Genomic DNA, 27,391 nt, shown 5'->3' with positions numbered 1-27,391 from the left:
TCCCACTGATACATACCCTTGGAAGCAGGGGGTGGGCCAAGTTAACTGACTCCTGGCCACCCATGGGGGAGATCTGGAACCAATTCCTGAGTTTTCAACTCCATGCCTCAGCCAGGTTCAGTTAAAACTCTTGCAGGTTTTTGAGAAGCAAATCAGGGGATAGAAATCAAGATTTGTCTATTTTATGTATCTTATTCTTTCACTCCCTTCTTACTTCTCTTCGTCCATGACTACTCATCTCTCATCCTCTCAAAGAAATTATTATTTTTATAAGAATATAGAACAAATTACATTCTTCAACTCAGCTCCATCAGAAAGAAGCTGACATCGTGTTCTTTCAGTTTCTTTCATCCTCTTTTTTAATTTTTGTTTTCAAGTATTTCCAAATTCTGAAAAGAGTGCAATTTGGGAATATACAAAAACAACAGAAAATTCAATACTACTAAGAAATGGAAATAGAAATAGAATTGGTGACCTTCAGAGTAGAATGGATTGAGTAAAATCTGTCATAGCGAAAATGATAGTTTGAATAAAAAGGAAAGCTCTATGTACGCTGTAGATTCCTGGCTAAAACTGTATTTATCTAATGAAGCAAGCATATGACTAAATACATCCAACAAGGTTCACCACCAGTAAAAATACTATTGAGTATGTCATAAAATACCGAAAACTGTGGCTATCGAAAAAGAGAAGTCCTTCACTGCTGTCAAAACCCATCTTTAGTAACCTAAAGGTTCCTTGCCAAGGAAAGAGAAATGGAAGCCAAGTGCCTTGACCATATACAGATCTCTAATTACAAATCTGAAAATATTTTTTGGAACTCAGTCACTCCTGGTGCCTGAGTAGTAATCAATAAAAATAGGTAAAGATTGTTAGCAATAGGGACAGGAGAGAAGAGAGGAGAAAGAAGAGGGTTAGAGGGGAGAAGGGAGAGAGTAAAGCAGAGGGGGGGAAGGGAAAGGAGAGGAGTAGAAAAGAAAAAATGATGCAGCAATAAATGCCTCCAAGAACATGGGTATGAAACAACATTTTTTGGGTAGCAGGTAGAATTCATGTTCCAAACAAACATCTAAAAAAATGGAGCACTGATAATTAAAAATAAAAACTCTAATTCATATTAGTCATTCAAAAATACTTACATACAAAAGTTAAGAGCATTCTCTGTACTTCTAAATGCTCAATATTCTCTTTATTCGGACGGCCCACCAAAGAAAGGAAGTGGGCATTTACCCTAATCATGTCGTCCCAGATTTTGTGAATACATCTTTTATAAAAGTATGTAACTTGAAATGGAAAAAAGCTTTTCATTCTGGTACTTAATATATACAGAAATCTATCACTGGAATGATAAAGAATCAGTCCCTCTTTTTTTTCTCTAAAAAGAATCAAATCTCAAATCAGCTAGTCAGAATCAGGCTGAGAAAGAAAAAATAAGGAACTACAGTTTATACAGGGAGGGGATCCTTTGGGTAAGACTTTAAGAACATTACTTATTCAAAATGACTTCCAGTCTAACCGGAAATAGACTGTATCCTGGGCTGACCGAAATTTTAAACACGTTTGATCAAATTTTCAAGTACAAGTCCCGGTGCTGACAAACCACACTTGCAGTGCTTCTGATGGACAGCAATGCACTTGCTTAAATAAAAGGAAACATAAAAAATGTAACAAAGGGGATGGGACATGTAAACACGTGACATTCTATCCTCCAAGACAATAGGGACACAAATAAAGGAATAGCCACGATTCCTGTGTGTGTGTGTGTGTGTGTGTGTGTGTGTGTGTGTGTTAGGGCAGGTATGTTCTTGCTTTTTCCATTTGTTTTATAACACTGGCTGCGATTTACTTGAAAGGTTGGTGAGCACCTAAGGCAAACAGCAGGATCAAGTAGGTTAAACTGGCTGCCACAGCCACCGCATGAAACATGAATTCTGTGAATAAGGCACTCGTCTACTTACATACTTCACATACTGTGTGGAGGATTTCTCAAAACAGGAAAACAAAAATAACCCAGCCAACGACTTGTGGAGTACTCAGTCCTTCACAGGGAGACCAGGAGCCTTTCGGAAGTGGCAGGGCGAGGTTGTGCCGAACAAGATTTCCTTCCCCTGTTTCTGTTGTCTGCACGTTTTTATTCACCACTCAAGGCAAAAGCAACCTGACACTAGCTTCTGTAACCAACCTGGTACAGCAGGAATTCTCACACACCCTGCACAAAAGGCTCGCCCCTCACAAAGTACTTATTTCAAATGTATGTCAAGGTTGAGTGAATTGCAGCCAGGGAACTTAGCTCAAGACGAACGTCTCCTCAGCTAATCACCAAACCAGTGATTTATCCAGAAAAGTGGGGGTTCTGGATGGAATTAAAACACTGCACTGTTTCATTTCCTCTTATGTAAACATGGTGGGGGGACAGAGGGGAGGCAAAAGAATTTAACAGAAATTCAAGGAGAATGGCATATTTTTTGTTCATTGATTTACATAGAAATTATAAGACTTCAAAGTGACCAAACAAGTTTACTCAATCAATTTAATTCTTCCGTAGGAGCCAATCACATGATTTTTAACTTGTATTTCCAGGCCCTCCTAAGTCAGTACTGTACTCAGTGTAAGTCCCCTAACTGTCATAATGCTTAAACTCCAGCTGAGGTATTAGGTGTTATGATAACTCATGCAATGATAATGGGTATTGCTGGAGTCTGAACCTCCTGGGGGAAACCAATGCAATCTGGGATTTATGTAACATTGCCACAGGTGAAACAGACTCAGAATCACTGTTTCAGACACCAAGAAATGCCCCATCTCCTCACCATCAGGGGCAGGAGCATGTGCGTGCCCCACAGAATTCTCAACAGAATGGGAAACATCCCCAACACTGCACTGCTGGTGTACAGAGCCTCGCTCAGATCTTGTTCCGTTTATGAACTAAGCCTGCAAGCACTGCGGAAAGATTGAGAGGTCAGGAATCAATGTCAAATCATACACTACACAGCGAAGGCCGAGAAGGAGGACTATCAGTAATTACATACAGTACTGGGAGGCCCTCTCCTCTGACTCAACCCCACACACTGGAAAGATCTGCTGTAGTTTTCACAGGGTTGTTGTTGTTGTTGAAGCCCGTATCGAGTAGTTTGAACACTTAATATTTTATGATGTAGCCATCTGTCTTTACCTGCTTATGTGTTCATTTTTCAAATAAGAAATTGTACAATAAATTACTGGAGTCAGGAGGGGGGGAGAGACAATAGATAAAACAAAAGCAGAGTAAAACAAACAAAACCAAATGAATCTGATGACAACGGGTCTACTGCCATAAAAGTTCGAAGCAAAAATCAATTACAAGTATAGCCATTTATGCAGAGAAAAATGGGAGTTTTATAATATGTGACTGGACAATATGGTGACAGATGGGTTTGGAAAGCTTGAAAATAATTGGTGTATGTTTAAACAGCTGATACTGCCCATTACACATACCGTATGGGCCTTCAATTATTTCTTTCCAGTGTGTGGTGCCAAAATGATGAATCCAACCATCCCTGTCATAGTACTGGCACCCCAAGACTTCTGCTCACTAAGTTGTAGAACTGGGTGACGAGAACATATTTATCCACAGTAAGGAAGCAATCTTCAAGAGCCACTTCAATAGTTGTGTCCTTTTGGGGAAGCACACTTCTTGGAGCACTGTCCACCCTCACAGTGCCTTGGGCAGAAGACTTTCCCTGGATGTTACACTCTTAGAAGTTTCTAAATAATAGTGTTCTACTTGAGGGTTTGAAAGGAGGTCATACAAAAGTCAGTGAAGCATTTTTTTTCACTCTCATGTTAACTTTACTCTATGTAAATAGGGGCTTCTGATCCACCTGTAGGTTTCTAGGAGAGAGTTGAGCTGGAGGAGAATCCCTAGGAGAAAATGAGAGGCAACAAGTTACTGCCTCCGGGAGAAGGAAGGGCCTCTGGGCACAGGGAACTGTTACGTGGGTCTGATACTGTTGAAAGAGCACCATCTTCAAGTTAGAGCCTTGGAGTCTTTGTTCTGACTTCTGACCTGACACCCTCAGGTGTGAAACAAAGACTCCTGCTGACAAAGAGAAAGTGGTTAAATGATGCATAACAACACGAGCTGTTTGCTGGGAGCAGCACTGACAGCCACAGGTGTTTTTCTCTTTTAAGTTCTGAAGGCTCTCACGAGTGCTTCTCCTACATCATCTTTCAGCAGGTTGGTCTGCAAGAAGACTCAAAGTTGTTTTCCAAATCCCAACTATGTGCCCTGTTGGTGAAATCTGACAGCATATGTAAACCCTTAAACAAAAATAGCTGAACATCAAGAAAGGTTCATATTGCAGAGACACTAATTAAACAAATGCAATATTAGTGATCTCTTTATTTAACTGCATTGGAAAAACTAACAATAACAAAGCCCTTTCTGTTTTCTCTATTACTAAACATACTGGAGTTTCCCGTTTTGATTTTATTTGCCATTTGATGGGCCTATGCTTTCAGAGATACATTAGTAAGGCCCCCAGGTGCAGTCTTAAAAAAAAAAAAAAAGTAAAACCAAAAAGAAAAAAAAAATCTGCTTTTCTCAGCTTCAGTTTCTGTAATCTGGTGAAAAAAACACAAGTTGTCTTTCCAAGGTGCCTGAGCTAAGGAGCTAAAGGTAGGCGCCAACACCATAAAGTGAATCACGGCTCTACTGAATGCCCTGGCAACTGAAGTGATCGGGCAAGGCTAACTAAGACACAGGGTCACTACAGTAAAGACAAAAGCAGTCGGAAATGAGAAGCACTATGCTTCAGGATTCTGTCACAACTACAGGCCCCGTTTCTTATCACAAACCAAGTTTAAAAACCAAGGAACTGTTTGCTTGAAATTTCAAGAGGAAGGAAAGCCTTAAGTTCTCCTATGAACAACCCTATCAACCTAATCTTGTACTGTTGCTTTTATGTAAGTTGGACATATGCAATGACAAAGTTTGGCAAGTATGTGCTCATATCCTATCTTAAAAGCAAACTGTACCTATTAAATTATAGCACGCATACCTGCCCTGCCAATGTTGGCATTAATATCTATGTGCATATTCTAGCAGGCATAGTTATCCATCCAGATACAATCATTTGCCTAAGGTCTTACTGTGTGATCAGAAATGCAGCATGTAACAAGAGGTTCTGGATAACCACCAATTGCACAGACAGGCTGGCCTGCCTAGAACAACAACCTCAAGTCACCGATTAGATTGCTCAAGGGCAGGGGGGTCAGAAATGTGGAAAGAGCTGCATGCTGCTTCTCTAGGCCTGAAGCAACGAGGGGAGAGTTGACCTATTGCTCAAGGCCAGCTGGCAGACCAAGGAGTGGAGCAAGTCTGATTTGACAGGATTTCTGTACAGCAGAAAGGGCGGGGGTGAGCCTCAGGCCACACAGCACTAAACGAGAGGCCCTTTAAGCTGCCATTTCTGAGTTCTGCACTTTTTCCTTTCTTACACACACACACACACACACACACACACACACACACCAGCCGGCATTCTTAAGGGCGGAGGAAATGTGAAGAATGGCAGCATTCCAGAAATCAGAAAACAGTGAGAAAAAAAAAAAAAAACAGAATGTGTCCACTGTTGCCACTCATTCTTCCAAATACGCACCACTGCTCTTCACTAAGAACCGGGACTCAATTCTCTGCCTGTCTGTACAGTATTAAGATAGCTCCAAAGGCTGCGATGAATTGAGGACCATGAAAACTTTGACCTAAAAGGTTAATTAGAAATCACTGGTTCAAAGTGGATCAATATCTCTAACGTAGTCAAATAGGAAAGAAAAAAAAATAAGGGAATATGGGAAGAAAACTGATTTAATAAGAGAATTCAGTTGTTTCAACACCTAATAGAGTAAATGTGGTAATCACTATCAAACCACTTGCTGAAGTCTCAGCTTCGTATGCTAAATCACCATCTCCTACATCTTACTCATCTAAGAAAACATGCACTTTTGTTTGCTGGATGTTTCTTAATGATTGCAGCACTTGACACCACTGGAAACAAAAGCACGACTGATTGTATGTTTCACTACATACGAGGTATATTTGTCCCAAACAGACAGGAAGGGAGGGAGGGAAGCAGAGGGAGGGAGGGAGAGAAAGAGGCGCACCACATGCTGAAAAGCACCAGCTCCCCAAAAATCCCAAACAGGAGCACTATATATCAAAACAGACAGGAAAACTCAACCAGTTCTGAATCATAGGCCTATTTTGTCCACGTGTTGAGTTTTCCCTGCCACCTTTCCTCCAGTGATTGAAGATTTTTGAAAGCACACAGTTCTATTCCAAATCCTTTGCTGATAACAGAAGTAGAAGAAAATTCTGGCACCTCCTGTCCACATTTCCAAGTGTAACCCCCTGGCCACAGCAATCCCACTTGCAGGAATGTGGTCAGGAAAGAGCTGTGACCAGGACATCTCTGACACAACTTGTAATGATGGGACAGCAGGAACAGGTTGCTCAGTGAAGAACGAGGACACACACAAAAGCTCGTTTTCATACCTCTCGACAGCGTGTCTTCCTTATAGACTCAAAAATGACCCAATGCAGGCAAACACATGAAATGGGATTTGGAACAAACCCTGATACAATGACTTCAAACCTAAAACCTTGCAAAAACCCAAAGCAAGCAGCCTTAGGAAGAAAGGTCCCTCCCTCTAGTTCACACTGACATAATCTTAACCAAGGAGAAGGGTAACATCAGACACTTCTTAGCATCGGTGTGGATTCTCCCGGGATCCTTGGTCTGTCTCTGTCCTCACTGAGCAATGCCCAGAGCTGCCAGCTTTCACTCTATTTCCCGTAGCTCTCCCAGGAAGGCTGTGGAGAAAGCCAGTCTCCTTCAGCAAGCATTCCCTGGCAGGGATTAGAGCTTCAAGCGGTGGCCTTCCAACCAAAGGAGACTATATAGGTTAATCCCTCTCCTTTGGAGTCTTGGATTAACTAGTAATTATCAGGTAACTAACTCAGCATCTTCAGACCGCAGTACCTTCATAGCACTGAGCTGCAAATGCCCCACATCACAGTGTTTTTCAGAGGAGTCATTGCCGAGAAGGTGGCTGGGCAGCTCCTGGCACACGGGAGCACCTGATGCTGCTCTTTCTTCCCAGAGGCAGACATCAAGCATGATCAATGTTTATTAATTCACTCAAAAGTTCCACACCTGACACATCTGTACAATGTACAATTACTGTGAACAAGAATTTCAAAAGCAGTTTCACACAAAAACGCATATGTACGCACATACGTATAGGTTGTTTAGCTACTATTCTATCATCCCTGATGCCCAGAAAACTTATATAAAAATGGTAAGTGGAAATATAAATATGGAATAATTGTAGACTCTTCTTCATTACATATCCTCATTTTACCATAAAATTAGTTCTTTTTTCTGCTTTTTTTTTGGTATTTTTGCCAAGATTAAATTGGACATCCAAAATGCAGCTTATGATGATAAAATTTAACAATGAGCACTGCATTAAAAGAATTATCACAACTGGTCAATTTTTCTAAAAAGTTGATATTTTACGTACTATCTTATGTCATGTGATTGAAAATGTACCGCTGCTTAGAAAAATGAATCAGCAGAGATTCTCCTCAAATGATTCCCTTAGAAGAAACTACTTGATGGTAGGAACAGTAGCACAGGGGGTCAAACTTCCATTCAGGATGCTCACATCCTGTGCCAGAGTGCTGGTTAAAATCCCAGCTCCTGTGCCTCCCAGTCACCTTCCAGCTATGAGATCACTAGAAACAGCAGGGGTGGCTTCAAGGTTGAGTCCCCACTACCTAACTTCACCCCTGTCCAACCCAGGATGTTACAAACCTTTCTGGTGTCAATTCAGCAGATGGAAAATGCTTGAATCTCTCTCCCTTCCTCTCTTCTTCCCCCCTCCCTTCACATGATGTGTATTTGTGTGTGTGTGCATGTGCAGCTGTCACTCTACTTTTCACATAAATACAAATAAATACAAAAATAAAAATATCGCATGGTTCACATTAACCCTGATATAGAAATTTAATGATTATATAATTTCACCCTAGAAGTACATTTTACTAGCACACCTCAATATAATCCTGATTAAAATACTCTGCTCAGATTGTCTATGGAACTTCAGATGGAAATAGCCTTTACTGAAATAGACTTTCCTGCCACTCTGATTTAGCATCTCCCTTATCAGCAGATGGTAAGCCAAGTACTATTTAAATCCATATGTCTTCCATAGGCACAATTCAAATACTGAATAAAAAGATGAACAAATGTTTGAAAGCTGATCGGATTAGCCTTTAAGTGAAAAAAGAGACAAAATGGAGCTTCACTTCCTGCAAATGATTTTTGTTATATCGTGTTTAAATGATTGAAGGAGTTAAAACCCAGTATATCACCCAGAAAAAAATAAAATAAATTGACTACATGAGCCAAAATGCCTGTAAATACATATTCAAGGATGTAACTATTTCTTCATGAATAGTTTATGTCTGCATGGATTCCAGTCCTAGCAGGCAATGAATCAGAGATACCAGAGGGATATTAGAAGGCAGGTCTGGTTCAGTACCAGGGCAAAAACCAGAGTAACTCACAGGCTTTGTTACCAGATGACTATGGCTCTGTCTCTCCTTTCTCTCCAGTACTATCCCAAAAAGCCAACAAAATAAATGAGAACTCCACAAAGCTCTCTGCTTTCACAGATTTCACTTGGGCAGAACAACCTGGACTATTTTTCAATGTTACTAGGGAGGAGATTAAGGTGATGAGGTTGGGTTTGTAATACAAACATCAGATGCATTCCTGAGTACAGAAAAGCATTCAGACAAACCTTTCTAGGTTTGTCTCCAGGAAGCTGGACACTGCAGGTTCCAGGAATACATCCACCAATGTCTTCTCGCTGTAACCACACTTTCTGGGCTCTTGGCCTCTAATTTTGTGATCTGGTCATAAAATGATTATACACCTCCACTTATCTTGAACCCAGATCTGAATATATTAAAAAGAAAGCAACACAAACTAATAGTGTCTGTTCCCATGCTCGATTCCATAACGAACAGTACTTGGCTCTCAACTAAGGGTGGTGTAGCAACCTGAATAATGTAACTTAAATGGAATCTAAAACTAATTCTATTTCCTTCAAAATGCTATAGAAAGAAATGAATAGAAAATGAAATTGGGTTCATCATTTTAGAAAATAGATAAACTATTCAGGTCTTACTGGAATGTTTGCAAGCCTAGAAATAAACTGGCAGACTGCCTCCCCAGATTCCTCTATCAAAAAATTCTGCGAACCCTGAGAAATCCTACTTCACCGATTAACTCAGAAACCATTTCATATTCAAAGTGTTCTAGGAAAGGCTCAAATAATGATTTCTTCTATGGACTCAGAATTGCAATAAATGATTGTTTTCTTCCAAGTAAGCAATTCATTGAACAGTATTTATACTGTAAATGTTACTGGGAAAATATGTACATAAGTAAAAGTGTATAAATCCTTCAATCCTAACTTGAGTATTCAAAGATTAATCAAGAAGTTATAAGCACAATTTAAAGTAGAAAAATATACAAATAGTAGGAAAATGTCCTATAGAAATTTAAATACATCTTTTCTAAATTTATAATGCGAATATTCTTATACAATCTGATTCAATTCTAAATACACTAGATGTCCCGAGAGGAGCAATATGACAGGGTCGATGAGGAAAAGACATAAACATGTGCAGCCACTCCATTCCAGAAACTCACACATTTTTTAAAGCAGAAAAAAAAATTATAAAAGAATAAATTGGAAGATCTGGCATTTGCTATTTCTCTCCATCTTCATTCTATTTTGTCTCAGACTCATCTAAACATCCTTCGCTTTTAAAGAAAACAGAGTACATGAAGCTATCCCAAGTTCAGGACAAGATGTATTTCACCAGCCCCAACACTGGATTCAGAGTCATACACTACAGTCATAAGGACTGGAAGTTCCAGAGCTGCCAACTCAATCTCAGGCAAACCATAGCCGCCATGTTTGAACCATACTGTGCTTATCATTAAGAAAAATGGTGCAGTTAGTGTGCCCTTGACCCCATCAAGGCTGGACTAGCTTGAATCGGTCATACGGAGCTAAGTCCATGAGCTTTTAGGGCTGTTCCCTCAGCAGACGCCATCAGCCAGCTACAGTTTGGTTAGCATATATTATGAAGCACACACAGATTGATTACATATGATTAGATTCCCCAAGGTTTGACAGAACCACTTAAAAGCAGAAGCCTAGATATAAAACTTAAAAGGTTTATTTCAAATAATGGAAAACTGGTACAATCAGGGTAGCTCCTTTATTTAAAAAATGATTAGAATAAGCCTTCGGAGACTTTTCAGAAAAAAAAAATGACCATAAATCCTGTGATCATCACACAACGGAGTGTGGTTGATGTTTTTAATAGGCATTTTAATTTGCACTTAGTACAACAAAACTAAAGAAAATAAAATCAGGGTTTTTTTTCCTGATCATTAAATGGGTAAATAGTCTAGTAAAAAAAAAACATAAATAGGCCTATCTCTCATATCCAAATTGTTTACAAGAACTGAAAGCCTTAAAGCTTGGAAGATTTTAATCAAGACTTCCATTAACCCCCTACCATTATCCCAGGAATTGTAGAGATTTTAAACAAAAGAGAAGGCAGAATGCTTTTAAAATGACTTAATGTAATACAGTATTAAGACATGTAACAGGTTTAGCTATTAAACAACAGGTGACATATTGCAAGCATTCTCATTCTTTCGATGACAAAACAAAACATTAATGAAGACATGAAAAGGAGCCATCAGATTAGACCTGAGATAACCAATTAGTAAATAAATCTGAACATCGATACATTAAACTAAACTATAATAGGCCTCACACACAACAAAATCGAGCAGACAGGCATAGTACATGCAATATATATTGTTAAATGGATATTCTAAAAACTTCCATGCATGTTTTTATTTCATGAGTGTGGAATTATGAGTATGGAACTGGTCCAAGTAGTGGAGTTATCTTAATTTACATTTGAATATGAGCTGTACATGCCTGTCATATATATGTGTGTGTGTGTGTGTATGTATATATGCACACATAAGAAACAAATACAATCTCTGAAGCTTATTTACAGTGATGAAAGAAATCATACACATTTTACATCTCCCATCTGCTCTATTCTGCTCTTGCTCTGGCTCTGTTTCAAGCTACTAAAGGTACCTGAAGTCTAGGGCCTTCTTCTGGTGGTTATAACTGCTAGACACAAAAAGATTCCACAGATTTTATCTCACAAATGTCAAAATAATTCACTTTCCCTGCAAGAAGACCTCACATAGCATGCTGTATCTTAGCTGCAGCAACAAACATCTCAGATTCTCTTTAGACCTTGAGATGTCCAAACACAGCTTTTCAAGAACTAGCTGACAAGTAACATCCTCTCCAAAACTTCCCTTGCTGGCTGAATTTAAATGACTTCATTACACTATTGTGCTTATGTAGTGAGATAGCCCATTGTACCTTATAAATCTACAAAATTATTATAATTTTACATATACAATAAATATAATTTTTCATATTTATATATAATACATATATTATGCATAATATATATTTTATAATAAAACATAAATAAAATTAAATTAAAATACCCTCACAAAACAGTTGGTTCCACAGATCCGATGAGGGAGGCTACCATTCAGTGAAAAGACATACAAGCACTTTCGAAATGCATATGGAAATACATATTCTATAAAAATTGTGCAGAATTTATTTTAAATTTATGACAAATATCCTTCAAGCCTCATTTTCTGTGAGTTTTTGGAAGTTCCCTTGCATGCACAACAGAGAAGATTTCAAAGCCAGACTACTTGGACATGATCTAGCTTGATCCAGTTCTTAACAGCAGGGCCAATGGCTTATCCCCCTTAGCTCCACTTTTCCTCTTTAAACATGGAATTAAAAAAAAAAAAAACATCTATGTCAAGGAGTTACTATGACGATAAGACATGTTACTATAAAAAGCAGGGCCTAGCCCATAATTAGTGTTTTGCAAACGTTAGCCATTATTTGTATCTTCTTCCAATCCTCTCAATTCAAAGCCTTTTTTGCTGACCCCCACACACATTGTCTCAGTTCCTGAAGACCTGCATATATATAGTACATCTAAAGAAATTACTGCCTATTTTTTTGGTCCTGCTTCAGACTTCTTATTATCACTCGTACACTAAATGAGTAGACCACTAATTAAATGAGCCCTCCTCAATACTGCCCATCTATTTCCTCTGCCAAGTCATCTCTATTAACCTTCTTCAGCAACTGATCAAGTCATCTTGCCATCAAATCCTGGGATGGCTTCCTGTTTCGACCCGAAATAATTTTTTAAATAAGCATTTTTAAGAATTCCATCTATATATCAAAGTGTAGCTACAAAACTGTACCACCTTTACCTTTCTACCTAGTTTTCCTATTCTCTATATCCTGAAAATGCCACGTAGGATCCCCCAGGATTTCCTCTGCATATCTGTCATACAGCTTGTATTTCTTAACTAGCATTGTGAGGTAACTGTAACTATCAAATGCCAAGAAGCAATAGAATTTTTTGCTTTGTAATATATAAATACCTATTTTGATAAAGTGACCTATGCTAGTCAATAAACTCCATCACTGTTATATCCCATAGAGGACCTAATCAACATCTTTTCCATGACAATTAGTATAATATTGTGAAATCAACAAACATGATACAGTAGAATATACACTAATAGGGAAAGTGTGATTTATTATTAAGTGAAATTAAAAACAATAAAATCCATGTTAGTATATATAAACTTGCACATGTGTAACTCCATAAAGGGATTTATTGAGTGTTAAATACTCTATTTTTTCTTTCGGCCTTGTTTCTAAAATGTCCAAAATAGACATAAACAGGACAGAAAATGCCAAAAAATACTAACTTAATATCCTTTTGTTTTAAACATTTTTTTCCGATTTCTTCTCCATGTTAGCCTTTACCTCACCCAAAGGATTCTCCATTCCTGAAAAGCATGCGAGTTAAGCAAAAATATGATCACTTTCATTATGACCACCCATACTTCAAATAATTAATATACGAATAATGAGATAGTAACTCTGAAGGCACATAAAGAATTAAGATAGGTTTATGGTTTTAAGATTTCTGTGGGATGAAACTGAACTATGCACATCCATTAAATAGAGTTTGAATGATTCACAGCCAATTTTATTTTTATAATTGTAATGAGACAGCTGGGATTAGTCTATTCATGGACTCATAAGAAATTTGCACCCCACCTACTAAAATTAGTTTCTGCCTCCAAAATTCTGATTTCAGCATCTGACTGTGAACAAAACAGACGCCATTACTCAACGCCAGAAAACCGAGGAAACAGACTTTAAACACGTCGTATTCTCCCTAGACTTATTTCATTTCATTGTGCACACTTTCCTATATTTTCGCTCAAAAGCAGCCCACAATCATAAGATTCCTTGAAACAAAACTACTTTCAAAGAATGACTCTTGTATAAAATGAGCTCAAAGAATACAGTTTTTGAAGATTGCAGACAGTAAGGGTAATGGTTGCATGTCACTCACAGATGCTCAACCCCTGGATGAAAATTGTATTTAAGCACTTAAACTTCAGAGAAATGTTATCTTTTGGGACTCCAGCATCATTACATCTGAAACAGAAAAGTTTGATCTTAAAGTTTTGCCTCAGGTATCAATTCACACATCTGAATGTATAAGATTTTACAGGAAATTGGCTTGGCCTCAGAATTTGCAATTTTAATGAGATATGAACAATGGCATTTTTCAGTCTCTCTAATTTTCCAAAGCAGGAAGCAGTGTATAGGACTTGGTGACTCAACCGAGGTCACACAGCAGTTAGTCACAGAGAATCTAGAAAACGAAGCCTTCTTTCCTGCAATCCTGTTCATTTTCCACTGCAGGGAAGTTGCAGAAAGAAAACATGAGATCTCATTTGGTGAGGACATAATCTACAGAGTGAGCTTGAAGCACAGGCAGCGTTAATGTCCAACGGCAATCTCAAAAGGGTTGAGCAAACTGCTAAGGAACTTCATTAGGATGCACTTTGGAGGGCTCAGAAATATTTAAGTTACATGTAAGTTACGGGGAAAAAAATGCTGTAGTCACATTCAGTGCAGCAATCAACCACCACTTGGGATGCCTGCTCTATACATGCAAGTTAGCGGGCTTGAACTCTGGCTCCAGTCCCCACACATACATATATAATAATCTCAGAATTTCTACTTTTAGCAAACAAAAAAAAGTGAAAATGCATGTTAACCAAGAAAATATTTTGCCCTTGTCCTTGTAATACTTTACTCAGAAATAATATTCTGACATCTACAAATCTTTGGAAAAAAAAGCATTTCAATGCTTATCATCAACAAATTAAACTATTATTAAATGCTGCCTTCAAAAGAAGGAAAGAAAAAAACAGGTTCTTTTCTCTCATATAACCCCCAAAGCCCACTATATATCCATAAACTAGGCAGAGAATCTGTGAGGGACAACAAGAAAATCATCCTTGGAGGTAAAGTTGAAAAGAGAAATTTGTTCCTCACCAAAACGACAAGCCTGTGTGAGCAGAACACTTTCACCTCAAACATTAATCCAACTCTGCTTAGAAAACCACAACCGGCTCTAACAAATTAATCAAGTTGCACATAAAATTTAAGGGGAACATACGAAATCATAGGGCTGATAATTGGGCAAGAATGGTATTTAGTTTCCCAACTATGAGAAGGAACAGTTCATAATGAATACTGCTTGATTCTTTATTAATTCTCTGCATCAACAGTAAGCAAGTTAACATACAGTTACCAGTTAATCCTTACTTATTTACAGAATATTATTGCCCATGGATTTTATAAACCAAGTTATTTTGTATCTTCAAAATTAATACCACATGAGAGTGACTTGCAGATAGCCATTTGTCATCAGTCATGTAGTTTCTCATGGAAATAACTGCAGTAATACTACAAGAAATTATTCCAGAGAAATAACACAACAACAGAAAAATATGCACAGGGTGGGATTATGAAAATGTTCTTTATGGGTATAACACTGGATGTAGCTAAAATGTTCAATAAGGGATGTGCTAAACATATTATGATACATGATCCTGGCATAATGAGGCAGAGAGGCAAATGTTGTAGGCAGACCAGAAAGACATTCACTATGTATTGTTAAATTAAAAAATAAAACTGTGAAACATTGAAGCACATAAGCCCTATACTTGAGTAAGATACACACTTAAACACACAAAGTATGTGTTGATTGAAATGGATAACAATTTGCCTTGTTCTTACTGAGTTTTGAATTAACTACTACTTTTGCAATAAGCATGCTACCACTTGTACAATTTCAAAATGTCACTTTTCTGTTTTGTACACACATATGTAGAAATGTGTGTTCAGATGAAACAAATTAATTCTGAAATTGTAAAAAAAAGTCTTCCACACACTAGCAAACTAGAATGGACCAAAGGAGGCGAGGCCAGGGGTGCTGAGCAGGGAATGTCAAGTCAGATCACTGGGCCAGACATTTCCCTGCCACTACTTCTGCTGCAACCTTGGGCAAATGACTTAATTTCCTTACCAAAATAAAAAGCATAATAATAATTTTGACTTCCAAGAGTTTTGGCAGGTATGAAAGGCGTTTATACAGTAATAAATTCAAGGAAATTGATAATCTTAGGAGCTGAAATGCTAAAATATTTGGCAATAAATTATAAATGTTTATTTCTTTAACCAAATACTTCATTGCCGATTACTTTCCTGTGTGATATTTTAAAGTATTTCACCAGATTTTTGTCTTCCTCTTTGAGAATTCAAATGACATAGTTATCAGGTATACTTTTATTATTAAAAAAAATTAAATTCCCAAGAAAAAATTATTCTATGGTGTTTTTGTCTACCAGGAATGTTTTTCACGGTCTGATATAAATCTTGAGTATAGAAAAATAAATGTAAAACTACAGGTACTATTTTCCACACACAATATGGTTCTTATTTAAAATTTACCTTAAAATGTATTTCTGCTTGTTTTCATCGTTTCAAAATTCAATGTATAATCACTGTCATTTTTTACAGTGTTAGCAAAATCATCAAGCATATTTTGCCTTTAAAATTCATCTATATACATTTATACATTGTCAGCATTGTCTAGTTAATTGCGGTACTACAGACAGGTAAAATTTCCACAGTATGTAACGGTTTGTTCCTTTCCTAATTAGAATGCCCAAACTTAATCTTTGAACTTGAGATGATATCTTTTCAAAGAGAAAAGTTAACATGTAAAATTCAGCGGCATTATATCATTGTGATATGAATAACAATGACAAGCACTCAATTCATCATAAATATCATATCCCGAAAAAAACAAAACAACCAAAGTCAAGATTAATTTTCTTCCCTCCTATCCTCTGGCAACATCACAAACAAAACATGCCATGAGACAGAGAACTATAGATTCCTCCCAAGGCATAGTCATAATCTAGGCTCCAATTTATTTGTAAATTATAATCAATCACATATGTGTTTAAATGGCTTTGCTTTCACATAAGAGGTTTTTCTATTTTACTAATGTGTCTGGCATTTCCTTTAACTATGACACCACTAATTTCAGCAAGATGCAGTTTAGCAAACTTCCTTTAAAAAAAAGTTGCATTTATTTGTATTTGCTAGAAAGGCAGGGGGCAAATGCCCACAGTAACCAGGGATGGATTAGGTCAAAGTCAGGAGACCACAATTCCTTCCAGGGTGAGGATCAGCAAGGAGGTAGACTGAAGGTGGAGAAGGAACTTAACCCCAGGCACTCTGATGAGGAAAGCAGATTCCCAAGCTACAGCTTAACCCGCGACAACACACGGCCCTACAAAACTTTCTTGAGTCAATTGGTCGGTCAGTCTAGTAATCTAGGACCTTGGCAAACACATAATGAAGGTACAGCATCGAGCGCTGGAGAATGAAGTAATAAGACAATGAAGACAATTTTTTTCATCTTTTTGGTGGGAACAAATGTAAAAAATTAACAAAATCCAAGGTAAAGAATAAAAAGTTGCAGCATCGTAGGTCACCAGCACATGTGTCAGCTGCATCCATTAGACGGGGCCCTGCCAGGAAAACATTAGCTTCTCATCAAGTCTATGGATGCTACAGCTGACAAATTTCCCGAATATTCTACACCTGTGCTCCCCAAATGTGGGCCATCTTCAATATATCTTTTCTTTCTAACATCTAAAAGTGTTCAACAATGGGTTCCTTTGGAGGGAGGAAGGGAAGGCTGTTATCGCCTGACTCATGCTCTGTGACAAAAAAAGAAGCCAAGCAAAAGATAGTTACACAGGAAATAATTACCAGATACTGTGCGGAAGGCTACCATTTCAGTGACTACAAGTCTAGAGCCTAATACACTAAGATAAATCTGCTTCCTCTTAGAAACCCGGAGCTGCAAAACCGGGCCAGACCTTCACAAAGTGCCTAGGCTATAAAACAGCCTTTTCTAACACACTTAAAAAAAATTCCTAGGACCAACAGAGCTGACATCATAAAAAAGAAATTACATTACTAGGAAACCACATTAGTCAAAGCACTGTGTGTTAAATTGGTTTTTGTTGTTTTCTACTGTCAAAAATGGCCAGTCCACATACAGTAAAGAAAAAAGCTACCCCAAATTTTGCTTAATAAAACAATTAAAACAGCCAATTAACTAGTACACCTAGTTGAATGAACAGATTGTGTTCTCTTTTTGAGGCAACATCAGAAAAGTATCTATAAGTTTATAGGAGCAGAGAGGTAGAAGGAGTAATGATCTCTAAATACTGTAAGGAGACTTTAATACTTGATTTGTTTCTTGGGCAAATAAAATCACAAAGGCAGCATGGACTAAAAATCACTATGTTTTATCGGCAGTGATTACAGAGGTAAGAAAAACACTGGTCCATTTTTTTTCCTGTTCTAGTCTACTTTCTTTGGTATTTGACTTTTACATGCATTAAAAAAGAAAGCTCAATGGAGGTCAAGAAAACGGTTATGTACATAAACTTAGGAGAGGTCAACACTACCTACGTAACAACTAAAATTGTCCTATTTAATAAAACATAAAGCAAAAACAATAAATACCACTTTTCACTTGAGATCATCTTAAGTTCTAGAAAGTTCCTGTAGTCTCCTGTCAGTGGTTGTAAAGGCATTCAGCATTGTTGTTTGTTTGAGTGTCTGTGTGGCTGCCAATGGACTGTCCCCAAAAGAACATTTTTGCATCTCAATAGACTGGCTGGTATCAAGAATCTTTAAACTATAAATTGAAGGCTGCTAAAGAAAGGGGGAAATAACATCTATATTGTAGTGTCTTGGTATCACATTTACAGAGTGAACAAATGATCAGACTAGGTTCACATATCTAGCCCTCTGCATCTGAGCATCTCAAATGGGCTGACAAACAGCAATTAACAAGGCAGCACAACACCCCAGTGAGAGCTGCAGACAGACTCTGCAGGGAGATCCTGGGCGGCCTCCCTTTGACAGACAGTAGCTCTACTTGGAACTCTAATCCCACAGGCCCACAGCTGAACATCTCCCCTGAACCCATGAGGCAAATGGTGCATGGTACCACTGCTAACATCCCTAAAAAAAGTCATGCTGGAAAAAAAAAAGTCTCAGACATTTATCTGTCCCTTAGTTGCAAGAAGAACAACTGATCTTATTAGAGTGTCTGAGGCCGGGTTACCTGACCAATTCTTTTTCTACAAATGGAGCAACGTCTACCTAAGTGTAGATTAGCCCATTAAACGCGATTACATTTATATGCTTTTTTAACAAATGAAAAAATCCATCAGGTATTGACAAAAGGCTTTGTGAAATTTCATAATTATTTTGTCCCTATTACAGTCACTCAGTTAAAAAATGCTTTCTGATTTATAAAATCCAATCTAAACATTCATTATGAGAATAAAATCCAGATTTTCTCATCCAGAAAAATAGTTTACAGTCACAGCAGCCTAAGATTTTACTTAAATACATCAAATCAATTAATTAGTGCCTTTGTATAATTACACATAACAGAAGAACCTGATTGAAAAGGTTGTACAATTGTACATGAATCCTGACTACATTATACTATTTGGTTTAAATTGAGAAAAAAAATCAATTGGAATAGATTAAACTTACTGACTTTAACTTTTCCCATGGGCAACGTTAAACAGATCGATCTCTTGGCAGGAACAACTTTAAATAAAAACACTAAGTTTTCAAATATGAAAGTTTGGTGATCACTTTCAGTAATATGTTCATGTTCTATAACCAATGCTGTACATGCTTTAGAAGAGTCCAAATCTAAGTTTCCATAGGAACTTGTAATATTTCTACCAAAAAAATTCTATGAAGTTCTAATGTTTTTCCTGTTCATGTAAGAAAACACTAATAATTTTTTATCAAAATATGGCTTGGCTAACTCTGGAAAAAAAGCCCTAAATTTCAGAGGAATTTTTCAGACCAGGCTTATATTTCTAGACTCTTTGTCATACTCAAAAAATCATGGCCAACTCAAGTGGCAATGAGTGGGGCAAAAACTGTCCTAACATTGGGTATGAGGGTTACAATGCTGCTAAGAACACGCCTCCCATAATGGAACGCTGGGTTTGAGTCCTAGCTCAGATTCCTACCAATGGCACCAAAGGAGGCAGCAGTGATGGTACAAGCATGTCCCTGCTGTCCACATGGGTCACCTGCACTGAATGTACAGCTCCTAGCTTCAGCTTGGCCCAGCCTGAAATGTTTTTTTTTTTCTTTAATATTCATTTATTCATTAATTACATTGCATTGCATTACATGACACAATTTCATAGGCACTGGGATTCCCCCCCCTTCACCCCAAACCCTTCCCATCATGAATTCCTTCACCTTGATGCATAACCACAGCTCAAGTTCCGTTGAGATTCCCTAATTAAAAGTTTACACCATACAGAGTCCAGCATCCCACTTGTCCAGTTCAAGTTCAACGGCCTCTTAGGGAGGCCCTCTCAGGCGGGAAGGTTGTCCCAGGACCCTGAGAAGCGGATTGGGAACGCCTCTGAGCCGCCATGCCAGGGGCTGGAGTGGGGGAGGAGCTAGCACGATCCAGGCGGGGGCCCAAGCAGCTTGGCCCCGGGCCGCCATGCGGCCCGGGTGCGAGGGTCCCTGCCACGATTCCAGCCTAACACAGCCAAGCTTTCCACCACCTGCGCAGGTACATGGGGTGCGAGGCTCTCGGGCGGCCAGTGCGCCATTTGGCACCAGGCTTCGCCTGCTGGCCGCCCGGCCAGGAAGTTTTGGAATTTGGTTTCTCTGATATGCTGCATGAGACGCTCCGTGCTGAACCCACAGTACTCTGAGAATATGTATTAGTCCTTAAGCTTTTCAAAGGCATTTAATCTTCCTCTGAAGAACCTGCAGTCACTTTATAGTGCCGATCGCCAACATCAGCTCACTTAGAAGGCAAAATTCCGGGCTTGTCCAGCAGGATGCCCCATCACCTGATAGCATGAGGGATCAGCAGAGGGGTCACAGAAGGCATTACTATGGCACTGACTGGCATTCAAGAACCATACTTGGGGCTAGAATGTGTGAGGCATACGTGGACCAATCCCCTGACACTCTGACCCCATTGGACGGTTTAGAAGGGCTGGTGGAGTCTATGCAGGAGGCATGACAGTCTATAGGACGCTCTGGGCTGACCAGAGCAACCTCTGGCATAGTTAACACTGGCTGGCAACAGGCCTGGTTGGAGAGCGTGGTAGAGGCCTTGGCTGCGTGGAGCCTACCACTAAGGGGCACAGGAACTGGAGGGAGGCTGAGTTCTGGTCGGGTCACAGTTGTAATCCCTTGGCACAAATATCAATTTGGCTTTGACGCACCATGCCGGATTAGACCACAGCACAGTTCGGTGCTCCGGAGGACCAGGATAGACGTTGGACGGGCTCGGCTAGGCCTCAACCATATGAGCCATATATGAGATATGCGTGGGTATGGACGAGCCGTGGCTGGGCTGAAACTCTCAACAGCAGGAACCAGAATGGATTGAAGAGCGGAGCTGGCCGAAGGACCTGCTGGAATGCGTGAAGCCCGACACCATGAAGGAGTCGGAGGGAGGAACCTGAACAGTTCCTCTGACAGGACACTGACTCTGCAAATAAACGCAAGAAGCATGGAGGTAAATAACCCAGAAGAGGCTTTGGAATGTGACCCACTGGAATACACTTGGCTCGGGTTGGGGCAGACCAGGCTGAGTCGGTTCACGTCATCCACTGGCAAGCCCAAGTGCTGAAACTGTGTGTGGGCCTGGCCGGGTTTGGTTGCGATAAAAAAAAAAAAAAAAAAAAAAAAAAGTACAAAACACAAAATGCCAAGGTGAAATGGCCTGTGCTAGCAGGGAATGCAACACCCGACCAGCACTCCTCCCACTGGTTTAGGTGAGGGACGAGAGTGTGATGGGCAGAGCCGGGGAGAGATGCGATACTCATTGGTTCCAATAGAGGTCGGGGCTCAGAAGAGAACCAACCCAGGGGTTAAAACCATCAGCTGATCAGAGTGATGGACGGTGGCGGGCACTGTGCTTACTAGTAGTACATGTAGCAGCCTGGAATGTGGCAAACATGTGGGGAGAGAGAACTGACCAATAGGAGAATCTCTGTCTTTAGCTCTGTGTCGCTACCTTTTAAATAAATATATTTTTTTAATTGTTGCAACAACTCTGTAATAACAACAATGGAAAATATGAAGACATCCAAACAAATAACAAAAAGCTAAAAGCCAAAAAAAAAATGGAAAAACTGTTCTAGGCAGATGAGGTGGGGAGGTGGGGGTTTTGTGAACAAGTGGGTTGAGGTGCTGATCCAGGCTCCCGTGTCCCCTATCTGACAGTCTGAGTCCCAGCTTTTCCACATCTAATTCAGCTTCTTGTTGACATGCCTGCAAAGGTGACAGAAGATGACCCAAATACATTGGGCCCCTGACACTCTGTGGGAGACCAACACAGAGTTCTGGCCCAACTGTGGCTGTTGTAACCATATGGGCAGGAAACTCACAGATGGAAGATGGAAGAACTCAATCTCTCAGTCTCTGTCTCGCCTCCCTCACCCCTTCCTGTGCCCCTTGTTTCTCTGCCTTGCAAATAAAGAAGTAAATCTTTAAAAAAAAAAAAAAAGCAGGGAAGGCAAAAGGGAGAAAAATAATTGACCAAAATGGTTCTAGGAGAACATATGAACATTTTAATTCTTGTGGTTCTTTTACTTCCTCCCTTACACTGAGGAATACTTCATATCTAAAACCAGTAAAAACTACATCAGAAAGCCTAATATTCTGGAAACAACAATATAATTGCAGCTTTCTGACATAAAGGCAACAATATTCTGCCCACCCTGTCATGTTCCTGTTACTTATCATCACAGATTTGAGCAACTTTAAGTCAATGTTTTTAATCGATGAATTTTTGATACTTAAATTTTGATATGACTTCACAACATTTATGACGACTTTTAACTTTTTAACTCCTAATGCTACAAACTCTATGTATAAATGCATTTAACAAGACACTCAGTCTATGAAAGCTACACTGAATATACTAATCAAAAATTCACTTTTACAAGCTGATATTCCATTGCTTACTATTTGTAAATAAACATGTCAAATAGCAAGGTAGTCAATTTCAAGTTTCATTCAACCATGTAAACGCAAATATCCCATTATATAGGTACATATTCATACAGAAAAACATTTTCATTCAACCATGCCTGCTGACTTATATACTATGTGTTTCTAAATTACCACAGGACACACTCATTAACTACTAGATCTTTAAAATCACAAAATTAAAGTGCGCTAGAGTTGCCTTTGGTAAACCTGGCAAAGGGGTTTTGGATTGAGAAGTATATGTTTTTGTTACGATATCTGATGAATACCAATGTCTGCAAATAAAGTAAAATTCTTATCAAATTTACACTTTATGTGGGCTCCGTTTCTTACTTCATTAAACTGTCTTAAAAACATGCAAGTAAGTACACATTAAGAATTTACAAATCAACTAGTGAACTCAGTACTGTGCACTAGAATGAATTTGCTGTCTTTCTTGTTTGAACTATCCATTGAAATCGACGGCTCTTAAAAGCACCAATCAAAAAAATATGGACGTAAAAAATCTAAAATTTCACTAAAATCACAAACAGGTGATTCAAGGTCCTTTCGAAAATATATCTGTGTACACATGTGGATACGCCCATTTCTGTTAAATATATTTAATTTTAATAAATGCATATTTAAGTTTTTAAACATATTATTTATTTATTTTAATTGCAAAGTCAGATATTCAGAGAGGAGGGGAGACAGAGAGGAAGATCTTCCATCCACTGATTCTCTCCCCAAGCAGTCACAATGGCCAGAGCTTAGCTGATCCGAAGCCAAGAATCAGGAGCCTTTACTGGGTCTCCCATGCGGGTGCAGGGTCTCAAGGCTTTGGGCCGTCCTAAACTGCTTTCCCAGGCCACAAGAGGGTTCTGGACGGGAAGTAGGGCCGCCGGGATAGAAACGGCGCCTAAGTGGGATCCCAGCACATGCAAGGCAAGGATTTTAGCTGCTAGGTTACCGCGTCAGGTCCTATATTTTTTTTATATCAATTTAATTTTGACAGTTTTCTGAAGTTTGGAAGATAACAGTCTTTAAAGACTGCAAGTCACAGGGTTAAGTATTTTGCTGTTCATTGCAGAACATGGCTAACATGTCTGTGAGGGAAGATTTCCCTCTTTGATAACAGCATGTGTGCCAGAACTGAACAGGCAGTTGAAACTGCAACATAAACTCCAAGAAATTCAGGAAGTGATGGAATCACGAAAAAGAATTTTTAAAAAATATACTGTCATCCCCCCCAAATTTTTTTTGCTCAAAAAAAACATTAACTACACTTCTCAGGCTTTTGATCTGATGAATTATTTATCATTCTAAATTCTTAAGAGTATGCAAAGGTGGCAGAAAAGGTAACATTCCAGAAACAATGAAACACTTTGTTGTCAAATAAACAGGTCATGAATTAAGACAATTCAAAACACAAGACTGGCTGCCGGTGGAGGCACCTGGGTGTCCCGAACCCTCAAACCCCAAACACGATGTTAACAAGTGCTAGGACACTTCATGTCTGCCCCAGGACCAGGGGCTGGAAGCTGGAGGCGCCCTTGCAAGTAGCATGTGCGGCGACAAAGGCAGCTAGCTCCCCAGCTGTGTCTGAGGGACTCTCTTGGGTTGTGCTCCTGCTGAAGGGCATAAGAACAATTTCTCTTCTTTCCCAACTCACTCACCAGAAGCTTGCTCCTCCCCTTCCTCAGTGTACAGGGCCATCCCCTCTTCTGTATGCCAGCCCTTACCCTATCTGCAGGGCATGACCACAGATGGGAACGGGAACGGCTTTTATAATTAACTGTGCACCTGTAAGGGCCGTCTTTCAGCTCGGCTGGAGAACACCTGAGACACACAGCAAGGCTTCAGAACACCTGAGACACACAGCAAGGGCAGAGCAGCCTAGCATACCTGAGCGACAGCATTTTTTTTTTCTCCCCAGCGTTCAGCCAGAGAGGCCTCGGTGGTCTCTGGTCCACAGGTCAAGCCACTGCAGCTGCATTTTTGGTTAAGGTGAGCTGCTTTCTGACCAACCTTTGCTGCAAAAGCAGAGCTCCAAAATCAGCCCAAAGCTCGGTTACAGTTAAGGTGAAATGTAGAAGTGATGATGCCTGAGGCCAAAAGCAAACATCACTTATCATGTGTGCCCACGACTCCAAAGGTCAAAAAAAAAATGTCTTGAAAATGTGTCTGCACCGCTTGGAGGAGGTAACGGCACACCTTATCTTACTCGGAGGGTTTGGTTCTGTTGCCTTATGGGACTGTGTGTGTCTTTTCGGGAAAAAATCCTGCTGCTATAGGAGGCACAGCGCTATCGGATGCTCTTCACAGCACGCCACCTGAGGCTTTGCTCGCGTTTCGCCTTCTTGGCAAATAAATGGCAAGCATTATCATTTATACATAGTCACACTGTGTGTGGGTTTATGAAAAAACACTGCCTCCTGTCCTGACCTCTCACCCAGGATTTTACCTTTTCAGCAATGTAAATATCTGCTCCCTTCCCTATTAACCACAGACCATGTCACGCCACCTTCAAATTTACAAGTCATTTAGCTATTTTCCTGTGACAGATGTGCATCCTTCTGCGATGCTAAACCTGCCTTCCCGGAATGCAGCCCTGTTCTGCATAATCGCGAGGAATGATTAACCCACAGCAAGTCTGAGCTAAGAACAAAGACAAACAACTGCCTGCCCACCACTGAATCCTGTACCCGGACAGCACACGCCAGCACACTGATGCAACCTTCTGCCATGGCACTCTTCCTCAACATTTTGCTTCACAATGCCCAACACACCCACAGAGTATTGTGTCTCCCCGCCCGCCCACCCCATCTCCCCTTCCAAGTGAGTGAATGATTTAAAAATTAAACCTTCCTACCCGTAACAGGGACTGCGATTCATCCTTGGTTTTGCTTTCTCCGGATGCAGGATACTGCTGAGTGAGGGCCCCGGACTTCTCTCCGCCAGCTGGCACCCCCTGCAGGAATCCCTTGGTCTCCACAGTCAAGCCATAAATAGGTCGCGCCAGATGGGCCGCTTCCACATTGGGGCTATCTCTCAGAGTCTTGGTCTGCTCTTGGGTGCCAGACACGGGCGTGAGAAGCCCCAGGCTTGCTTGAGTGTAGGATGGACTGCCTCGCAGGATGTCCGCCCCTCTCCAAGTCACACTGCGGAGCTCATCCCCTGAACTCTCAGTCCAAACTTTCTCTTTGAGCCCTTCCTTCTCGTCTAGTTTCTCCCTCTTCACTATGCTCTCGGAAACGGGCTCCCCCATTTTAGAGTCTGGGTTTAGCAGACTGTACACCTTGAGGTCAATCTTGGGCTCCTCTTTGATGGTGGAGACGGCGTGCCCCTCCTCTTCGCCGTTGGCTGTAGTGATGTCTTGCTCCTGGCAGTGAACAGTGTTGAAGTGCTCCAGTAGTGACTGAGTGTCGGCAGCTGTGAAGCTGCACTGGCGGCATTTGTAGCAGCTGTGTGCTCTCCTGGAGAAGAAGAAAACAGGCATTGGTAATCCAGCGCTCTGAAGGGCTGCTTTCCGTGGCTGTTCTGACACCGTCTTTAACTACCTGAAGTTTATCTCATGCAATGTGGGCAGAACAAAATACAGTATTCTCAACACCCAAGAGTTAGAATATAATTAACTGGCATTTTCCATTCTATAGAAAGAATATAAAACTCCTTTTGTTTTAATTGCAAGGAAAGACACGCACACGCTCATGTGCAGACACTCCGGACCATCCGCACTGAACTGTATCGGCAGTATTATTGAACGAGCCATTCTGCTTCATTTCTATGTTGATGATTAATCATCAATTTTGTGTCAGTTAAATCAGTATTTCTATGTTTTTACATCTGATTCCATTAATTGTATTTTTCAATTTCAGTTGGTTGAACCTAAATTGAGGAGTTTCTTTCCTGTTAACACACCTGCACTTCTAATGCTGACTTACTCTGTATATTTTTCCCGTGCAATAAAGTCTAACGGATGACAATGTTCTTTGCACTGTTGTTTTTAAATCTGCTTAGTAAGTAAAATATAGCTGACAACTATACATAATGGAGAATGAAGCCTGCACTGAAAACACACCACTTTTCTAAACAAATCCTGTATTTGTAAGAATTCATGGGACAGAGCAGACGTCAAGACAACTGTTTCTGTGCAGACACGGTCATTCACAAGATACGTGTGTGCTTGTCCACATGTGAAACCAGGAAAAACCACTGGCTCTCTGGTGAGCATCCTCCGCTTGTAAACAGGGAGCAGTACCTGCTGCATTAGGACAGGTGTTTGATTACCAAAGAGGAACACACAGCCTGCATCGAAACAAGCATACCAGAGGCATACACAAAAGACCTGCAACTGGGCTCCTTTCTTGAACTGTAATAGCCTCGTATAGCTCCCTCAACAAATGCCACACAAAACAAAACGTTGTCTGTTCCCCTGATATAATGCATTATGATTTAGCAGATTATAGTAACAAAAAAGGTGGTGAGCCATTACCTAAAGCTGCTATAATGGATCTATGCATACATGCAATTTCAAATAACCTCATCAAAATTCTAATCTTGCTGAATACCTGGTACACGCTGGTAACTAAACAGCATACAGACCTGGCCCACCTGGTGATTTGAGTCGTCAGCAGTGGCAAGCTGCTCACAGCACTACAAATGAATGTATAAT

At 39.9% G+C, this 27,391-nt stretch overlaps 1 protein-coding gene across 4 annotated transcripts in view; it reads right to left on the bottom strand.

The window, feature by feature from the left end:
* Positions 1-27,391, bottom strand: part of TRPS1 (transcriptional repressor GATA binding 1) — a 245,265-nt gene that overhangs the window by 144,551 nt on the left and 73,323 nt on the right. For all 4 annotated transcript variants that reach the window (XM_058668533.1, XM_058668534.1, XM_004580689.2 and 1 more), the window contains one exon: positions 25,589-26,192. In XM_058668533.1, the coding sequence (XP_058524516.1) occupies positions 25,589-26,192 (604 nt within the window). The remainder of the gene's footprint in view (positions 1-25,588; positions 26,193-27,391) is intronic.

The sequence above is a fragment of the Ochotona princeps genome, chromosome 9 (assembly GCF_030435755.1).
Source record: "Ochotona princeps isolate mOchPri1 chromosome 9, mOchPri1.hap1, whole genome shotgun sequence".
Lineage (NCBI taxonomy): Eukaryota > Metazoa > Chordata > Mammalia > Lagomorpha > Ochotonidae > Ochotona > Ochotona princeps.
Note: the sequence above shows the minus strand (reverse complement) of the source record. Positions and strands in the feature narration are given on the sequence as shown.